General features: G+C 35.7%; 1 protein-coding gene across 4 annotated transcripts in view; it reads left to right on the top strand.

Annotated features, from left to right (window-relative positions):
* The window catches only part of LOC145242375 (leucine-rich repeat-containing protein 71-like), a 124,076-nt gene that overhangs the window by 98,055 nt on the left and 16,549 nt on the right, over positions 1 to 9,472 (top strand). For all 4 annotated transcript variants that reach the window (XR_013862721.1, XM_080105379.1, XM_080105378.1 and 1 more), the window contains 2 exons: positions 1,480 to 1,612; positions 4,531 to 4,566. Coding sequence is in view for 3 of the 4 variants with exons in the window: in XM_080105379.1 (XP_079961505.1) it covers positions 1,480 to 1,612; positions 4,531 to 4,566 (169 nt within the window). In the remaining variant the exon portion in view is untranslated. The remainder of the gene's footprint in view (positions 1 to 1,479; positions 1,613 to 4,530; positions 4,567 to 9,472) is intronic.

The raw sequence follows: 9,472 nt of genomic DNA, 5'->3' as shown, positions 1-9,472 counted from the left end.
ACATCCTAACTGTAATCTCAGAATGTATATATCAGTCACTGGACAAAGCGGGGGAGAGTAGAGCAATAGCTCTAAATATATCTCAGGCTTTTGACAGGGTATGGCATGAAGGTCTTCTTAGGAAAATCAGATCATATGGTATCACTGGAAGAATACATGACATAATTAAATCCTTCTTAGATAAGAGAAAAATCCAGGTTGTCCTCAACGGTCGTACATCTAAACAATACAATATAAATGCAGGAGTGCCTCAGGGGTCTATCCTGGGACCTCTGTTATTCCTAATATTCATAAATGACCTCCCCAACAAAATTGCCTCTGAGATGGGTATATATGCTGACGACACCACACTCTATAACAGACATGACAGGAAAACAAATGAACACATATCTAAAGAAATGGCAGGATGACCTCCGATCTGTAGTGGAATGGGGACATAAATGGATGGTCACATTCAATGCTGCCAAGACAAAACTCGTTTCCTTCAATAATTACAAGAAACCTTCTCTACCACCATTAGCAATGGCCAATGACTCTTTATCTGAAAGTAAATCCTTTAACCTCCTTGGCCTAACGCTCTCAGGAAACATGAGTTGGAACAATTACATCGAGAGTATTGCCAGGACCGCTGCGAAGAAGGTAGGTTCTCTCTACCATGCTAGAAAGATACTAATGCCCGAAAGTATCCTATATCTCTATAAGGCCACCAATCGCCCATGTATGGAGTATTATTGTCATATTTGGGCTGGTGCATCTGCCACTAGTCTCTCGCTCCTAGACAAGGTTCAAAAGAGAGTCGCCAATCTGATAGATTCTGAACTGTCATCTAAACTTCAGCCCCTGTCCCATCGACGAAATGTTGCATCCCTCTGCCTTTTCTACAAGTACTTTAAAGGTGAATGCTCTGACGAACTGCAAGCACTTGTGCCCCCTCGACATAAATACCCCCAACAAACCCGACAAGCAGCTAAATCCCACCCCTTCACAGTAGAGATCCCTAGATGTAAGAGAGCCTTCTACTCCAGTAGTTTCTTCTCCAGGACAGCTAGACTTTGGAATTCCCTGCCGGGTCCCTGCTTCCCCAACTGTACTGACATGCAGAAGTTCAAGTGCAACGTGAACCGACATCTTGCTGCCCAACTCCCTACACAGTACCCCTGATGCCTATGTCCCTGATAGTAGCCCCCTATAACAAAGTGGCAATATGCCTTCTATGGGGTGAAAATGTAATTAAAAAAAAAAAAAAATCAATAAATATTTATTATTTTATCATTATTCTCAGCAATGGAAGATTTTGGTTTAAACAAAATCAAATAAAAAAGACATAAGAATCGTTTTGGCATCGGAAAATAGGCAACAATTTTTCTGATCTGATACCGATTCTGATATCCCCCAAATCTTCAGATTTTTCTGATTTCCGATTCTGATTCTGATTAATCATACCAACACTACAATTTTTATTTTTTTTTTTGTCAACAGGATGTAAAGGGTGGAAAGGAAGCCTCAGGTAAAGATGAAGTTAAAGGTAAGAGAGATCGTGACAGCGGTTCCGTGTCAGGTGGAGGAGTCCATGGTAGTGGAGGAAGTGGTGTTACTGGAGGTGCAAAGAAAGGTAAATTGCATTTTTTATTCCCAACTCTCTCCACTACAGTTACGTTTTTATTGTTATACTAGTTGAAGTATTTATCAACACTGGGTGTGTGTGAAAGGAATTAAAGGGAAAGAGAGAGGGACAGAATGTGAGAAAGAGAGAGAGAGAGAGGGGGGGGGGTAGAAAGTGAAAAAGAAAGAGAGATGAAAAAGAGAGAGATAAATATAAAGAAAAGAGATGAGAGAGAAAGGGAGGTGAGAGATAGTGAGGAAAAGAGAAAGAGAGGGAAATCAAGATAAAGATAAAAAGAGAAATAAAGCTAAAGAGAGGGAAAATGGAGAGAAAACAATCTATAACTATAATTTTGAAAATTACATCTCTAGTGTTCTTGCAATTGTTGAAACAAAATGATCATGAGAAGGAGAGAGACTATAAATATGATTTTGAAAATAAAATTATTATAAAAAGGGATATAAGCTGTGGTTAACTGTATACATTTTTGATTTTCCCCTCATAGTTATGATAATGTGATTTGTCAAGAGCAAATATTGTGGTAGGATCCACCTAATTAGCATACGTGGGGTGTCAACTATATAAATATGGTTGGTACCATAAAGACGAGAGAGACCCAACGGGAGACCTAACGAGAAACTCAGAGAGACAATGCGATTGAGAGTTGATGACTACCCAGCCGACACCTTCTCCAAGGACTGTGTCCCGATGACTATACCAATCGACTCTAAACTGTGTCAATCGCTGTATTGCAGTGTTGCAATATTTTGGAGTTGTAATGGGGGTATGATCCCACACAGTCGGACGATTCTATTTATAAACGGTGCTGCTAAGAACTGGCGAATCAAATTAATTCACGTTCCGCTACCAACCAATCAGAAACCAGAATTGCTTCATAAATATTAAACCTTTTCTGGAGCAATTTCACATGTTCTTTCCCGGGTTTCGACATGGTAAGAATATTTTGTTCTGTGGAACTGTCTACTACAAACAAGTCACCTCCCAGGACTTGTGTGTAACAGCGAACCATCTGAAACTGTTCTGAAACTCAAAATGGCTTACACTTCTAGATGCAGATTAGTAAAATATCAATATTAAACTAAATATACGTCACAAAAATGAAAATTGTGTCATCAAATGGCTATTTCAAGGTTAGTAATTTCCCCAAATTTTATTCAAATCCATGCGATATTCACGAAGTTATGACATTATTTATTATCAAATAATTTTTACTGTCCATCGCTTTATTGCAGGTCTTTTAAAATGCCAAAAGAGGGGAAATTAACGGTTATCAAAAAGGAAAGGATTGTTGCTGGACTCACAGAAAGATTGTTCATCAAATATTTAGCTATGGAGCTGGAAAGGGATCCAAGAACTTTGGCTCCATTCGTGAACAACCCCAACACCAAATCCAGAAAGGATAAGGGCACCAGGAGAAACCTTTCACATCATGATATTCAGAAAAATTTGTAGGGAAGTCAACCGAAACCCAAACAGCACCAATGCTTCCATTTTTGCAAGAGCTGGAATCACTCCAAGATCCAGACAGGCCCGATGTAATGTGTTGAATGAGATGGCAAGGAACATCAAATCTATTCCAAGGCCTCCATTAAGCAAACAACATGGGCACAGAATTACATGAAAATGGATTTCCGTGTCTTATTTACAGATGAGACCCGTGCTACTCTTGACGGTCCGGATGGGCCAAAGTTTAGAACTCAAATGGAACTCCAACCCCTTACAGAGTTTACCGCCAACAAGGAGGTGGAGACATGTTTTGGACGGGAATCATTAGGGATAAGTTGGTTGGACCATTCCAAGTTCCAGAGGGTATAAAACTTACCAACAATGCGTACACAGCCTTTTTGGATAAACATTTGTTGACTAAATGACCTACCATTGTCACGTCACTTTCAGATGATTTTTATACATGCACCATCCCATTCTGCTAGGGCAACTGCAGTCTTCCTAGAATCTACGGGCTTCTTTGGAGAAACTCTCATGACCTGACCACCGTGTACTCCAGACCTTAACCCCATTGAATATCTCTGGTCAATATTAAAAAGAGGAGTTTATGAGGGAGGAGAGCAATTTACTTAAAAAAATGCCTTGTGGAGAACATAGTTGATATTGCTAGAGCCATAGCTCCTTTTTGAGATCAAGCAATTGACTTCTCCGGGGGACGAAAGGTTGTTTTTAGTTATTTAAAAAATGGTGGATATGTCGATAAATTATTAATTCATAATTAATTCATTAATTTATAGACTTAACACCTAGGATGTGCTTTTTCTCATTATTCTTTGACAGAAAAATATAATAAAAAATAAAGTTTGCATGATAAGACATTGTATTTTTGCCCTAAAACAACATTTTAAGAGACCTGCAATAAAATGATGGACAGTGGAAATTCCACGATAAAGAATAAAATGTCATAACATCGTGAATATCGCATGTATTTGAATAAAATTTTTTGGGAAATAACTAACCTTAAAGCAGTCGTTTGATGATATAATTTTCATTTTGTTGTGATGTATATTTAGTGAAATATTGATATTTTACTAATCTGCAATAAAGCGATTGACGCAGTTTATGTAAAAATTGTATATACTTTCTTGCTCTCAATATATCTGTTCTATTTTACTTTTGTGTTGTAGTTATTTATTTCCATGTGTTCAGTCGGGTTTCAACAGCAAATAAATCTTGCTTCAGAATTTCTTTGAAAATGGCTCTTGACAAGGGAGGTAATTTTAAGGGTACAAAAGTGAAATATTATAGTTGGATTATCAATCCATTTCACGGGTGTTTTCCAGAGAAGTTTTAAAATATGTTGAGATGTTTGATCTTTTGATTTTGATGTTCAATTGATCTGCTGTTTTATTGAATATTCATCTGTTTATATTTTCTCCCTTCTTTCTCTCTTTTTTTAGGAGGTGCAAAAGAAGCGGATCGCAAAGTTCCAAAAAGTGAGTAAAAAAAATTTTCACAGCAAAATAATGTTTACCTGCTAATAAAAAACGAGTTGATGGTGATGCAATCATCATTACATCATTTTCACTGACGTATTCCAACTTCCAGTACGGCACAATCACGTTGACGCACCGGTTCTCGACAGATCACTGAAATTAAGCAACGTTGACCCTGGCCAGTACCAGATAAGTGACCATTTGGGAAGGCTAGGCGCTGTATGTACCCTCTGGGAAGGTTGGGCATGGGGCCAACACCCTCACCCTGTAAAAAGAACTCCTCGCCACAAAAACATCTACAAAAGTTGTAGATGGCCTCTGCCCCTCCAGGGGCTCAAGGGATATGGGGGGGGGGGATTCCGACTTCCAGTTATTGAATACTTTCTCATTGTTTACTATATATACCCGTCGACATGGCATTTATAGGCTTCAATTTATTTGTTTCAATACTTGTGTTAATTGCTGGTGGTCTGGAAGACTATAAGTCATATATAAATAAAATCAAATATAAAATCAAGAGTGACTATGTAACTACGTTTGAATCTCCCGACAAGCAGTAATTATAAATTCTTACACTGATGATTATGTAAGCATTAAACACTGGTATCTGTAGGTATAGAAATAATTATTAATATTTATTCTAAAAATTATATACATAAACCCACACCTAAAAATAGAAATACAAAAAATACTTCTAGCAAGGATATGTTAAAATAAGGTCACTTATTTATTGGACACATTCACAAAAAAAATGGTGAGTCTACCATATGAGAAATAGAACAAAAGAAGAGAAAATAAAGGTCAGCCGTGCCTTTATTTGAGACTAAGCATGTCATTGGTTAATGGAAACATTAACCTGTGGAAAGGAATAATAATGAATCTGATTTGTTAGCTAGGTAGACTAAACACCACATTTATACATAAAAAACATCCAGTAACATGAATCCCATGCATTTTTAGCCTGACCATTCCCTATGGGAAGGAAACACAGGCGCCCCTGTGTAGCGTAATTATCATAAATATATTTTCATAACTTAATATCTAGCTTTACTCACGTATTCAGTGCTGTTGTCACGTCACTTTCAGATGATTTTTATGCATGACAATGCACCATCCCATTCTGCTAGGGCAACTGCAGTCTTCCTTGAATCTATGGGCTCCTTTGGAGAAACTCTCATGACCTGACCACCGTGTTCTCCATTGAATATCTCTGGTCAATATTAAAAAGAGGAGTTTATGAGGGAGGAGAGCAATTTACTTAAAAAAAATGCCCTGTGGAGAACATAGTTTTGAAAGTTGATACATAAAATATTATATCTCTTTATAACATTTTATGTGGATACATGAAATAATATGACGATATTATTGCATTGAAAGGATTAATGCAAACTTGTTTTTTTTTTGTTTTTTGTTTTTTCTGGGGGAAAAAAAACCTTACAAATTAAATCAGATAATAAGCGAAAATCTGATGAGTAAGGAAAACATTGTTTTTCTGTTTCAGGATTTTGGGGAATAGGAAATTCTGATGATACTTGAGAAATGTGACTCTGTTGGAATCTGTTGTTGGCAAATCCGCCGATGGCATCGTTTGAGTGGAAATTGGGTCATCTGGCTTCCGTAACCAGCGCAGGTTATTTGAAGTGAATAGACAGTAATGATAGATTGACTGTCAAGAAATATATCCCATAATTTGGAAATGATTGAATAAATTCCATTTTGGAAAGTGCATTTGCTCATGTGATGGTGGGTTTGTGGGAGGAGAGAAGACGCTCTCCTTGTTTCTAGTAAACATACAAGCATACATACATTCACACGCATACTAACAGACAGGTGAGATTTATATTATAGATTATTATATTGGACCCAATATATAGTAATGATTTAAAAAGTTAAAAAAATATGACTCGTGTGACACCACTGAGAATCGAAACCAAAATGTTTAGCTTACGATTTACCTTTTCCTTTGACATTAATGCCTGATCTATGAAGACATGTTTGCTGCAAGACTATAAATTAAAACATAAACCAATAGCTATTATGTTAGCATGCATATTTGTAATGCCGTCATTTGACCTTCACCTGGTGAATTCCATTTTTATAATTTTCACATTTTTGCACCGATTTTCTCCGGTTAAAACTCAAATATAAAGTTTTGCATGGGTTCAAATACCCTATATATGAAGTTTCATGTCTGTTGACCAAAAACTGACAGAAGAGTTTGGTAGGCAAATTTTTTTAAACAAATATATATACACATACATAAATATATATAGAAAGAGGTTTGTGTTTACTATAACCTTTTTATGCAAATATTATGCAAGTATAAATCATGATGAATATCTGCATAAATATAATTACATGTAATAGTTAACCAAAGATGATCACCCCATAAGAAAACCGAAAAAAAAAAACTAATAGGGAATTAATTAAAATGAATGTTTAAAGGAATATACAAATTAGCTAGATCTTTTGCTAGTGAATGCAATTCCACAACTCATATACAGGGTGACCCCCCCCCCAAAAAAAAAACAGAGGACATTCAATTGTTTTTCTGAGCATTTTACAGTCAACGGAGAAAAAAGGCCAAAGCCCCTAGTGTTTTGATGTGATGTTTTGAATATAATAAACTAGTTATGACCAAAGTTTCATTTCATTTGAACAAAACGCTAAGAAACGGGGCCTAATTAGAGTTGGGGTCCGTTTTTTTGGGGTCACCCTGTATAACAGAGTTGTATTTTCTTTTATAATATAAATCTCACCTGTCTGTTTAGATGTATGTATGTATGTATGTTTGTATGTCTGCCTAAAAATTTTGACGGATTTTCACAAGATTGGTATCGTTTTGGAGCTCAACTCTTCGGACGATAAATATCGAAAAATTGACTGCAAGCTTTCATTCCTTCACCCTCGACTAGGCACTTTTCTACAAGGAGGGGGTCGCTTTTTTCGCCGATATTTTTGCAAATCATCCCCTCTTTTCGATTGACTAGCCTTAATTTAAACCTTCGCCACTTCCGGTTTGACAGTGGATGCAACAGCAAAGACGTCAAGTTTTTTTTTTTTTCATGTTCTTTTCCTCCTTTGCGGTTTGAGCCTGCTTGCCTACTACCACTTTAATTTTTTTATTTTTGATCAACACACACCTCCAAATACCCGGGCAACGCCTTGCACCCAGGCTAGTTTTAAATAAATAGAAAAAGGGGTTTTAATATGAATATCATCACACACACACACACACACACACACACACACACACACACACACACACACACACACACACACACACACACACACACAAAACAAAAAAACAAAAACAAAACAAAAACAAACAAACAAATTTATAGGAGTATAGACTACCAAAAACTTAAGATAATAAAATAATTTGGAAATTGTTAATAAAATTGTATTGGATGAGAGGCTGACTTCTTCTTGTCTGATTCTCAATATAAGATGAAGCACAACAAGTTTAGACGCCTCTTTTTTGTTCACCCATCAGATCCACGTTGTTAATAAACACATCTTGGACAGGGTTTATATTGCTGCACTAAAATCGTTCAGAACTTTACAATAGAACCAGTCAAAAAAAACACTTTAAGTAAAAAGTGCATTTACAAGTTTCCTACACAAATGCAACATTGTATCACTTTTACTCAGAACAATTATTTTTATACAAAAAGAACAACCATCGAATTGTTATTCATTCTTTGTGCTGGAAGGTAATCTTTTTTCCTCAGTACCAGATGATTGCCCTCTTGCAATGTGGGAAGAGTAGTAATTTGATGGATGTGGACCCTTTAACATCTACGGTCTTCATTAGATCAGCAAACTTTTCACAACTAGGTACCATGTGACCAACCAGAATCTAAGAACAGCCAACTTTGGTGACGAATCATAAGAAGTAGAGGGGCACACACACACACACACACACACACACACACACACACGCACGCAGAGGATATACAATAGTTAGGATAGACAGACTTGAAAACACTATAAGATACTTAAGAAGATTATCAACCAATGTTGCCAATTCAACAGTTTTAAGTGGAGATCTTGTTTGAAATAAAGTGACTAAAGTTTAGACTAGCGGTTTTTTTTCTGTAAAATTTGGAGATTACGTTTGACACCCAAACAACAATTTCAAATTTCGGTTAACCTACTTTCTGTATTCATTTCCTATCTAGTCATCACATGAGATTATTTCTTAAGATATATTCCATACATGATATATATATATATATATAAAATAGTTATAGTTGTACATTTCATAAAAAAATCGATATCACCAGGATCTCTTAAACTTTATAAACCGTAATTTATTTCGATTTTAAAAATCTTTTGTTAAACTTTACTTTTCTTGATTAAACACACAACTCCTTCATGAATTACTTCCCTTGTTTTTGATTTTTTTTGATTTTAACTTTTAAATTAAATACAAATGAAATTAAAGTGATAAATAATACTTCAAACATTAAAATAAAAATTATGCATAGAAAATACGAAAATATTATGTATATTTGTAATATTTTATATAATGTACAAAACTTTTCTGATTTTTTGTTCCAGTCTAGTGGGTTTTAAAAATTTCAGTTGACAATGCTATGAAACTCCTATGCAGGGATGACAAGTAGGATGAAATCCATTTAATACTTTCCGTTATAGTTTGGGTTGAAATAAGGATATTTCTTTCTTTTCTTGCTAGCCATGGATTAGGGCATGAGAACATCTACAATCCCAAAAAAGGAAAGTATCCAGTGGACATTGTGGATTTATCCTTGAATTTGCTAATAACTTAGCCTTCTTTAGTCACTGTAACATATTGTATTTTGCAGGGGTCACATATGGAAAACTACACAATTCCTTATATGGTTATGTGTGTCATTGCTTCTTATAATTATGTATAATG

The sequence above is a fragment of the Euprymna scolopes genome, chromosome 21 (genome assembly GCF_053919585.1).
Source record: "Euprymna scolopes isolate OS-2025 chromosome 21, ASM5391958v1, whole genome shotgun sequence".
NCBI classification, from domain to species: domain Eukaryota; kingdom Metazoa; phylum Mollusca; class Cephalopoda; order Sepiida; family Sepiolidae; genus Euprymna; species Euprymna scolopes.
The sequence above is the reverse complement of the archived record's forward strand: the minus strand, read 5'-3'. Positions and strand labels throughout refer to the sequence as shown.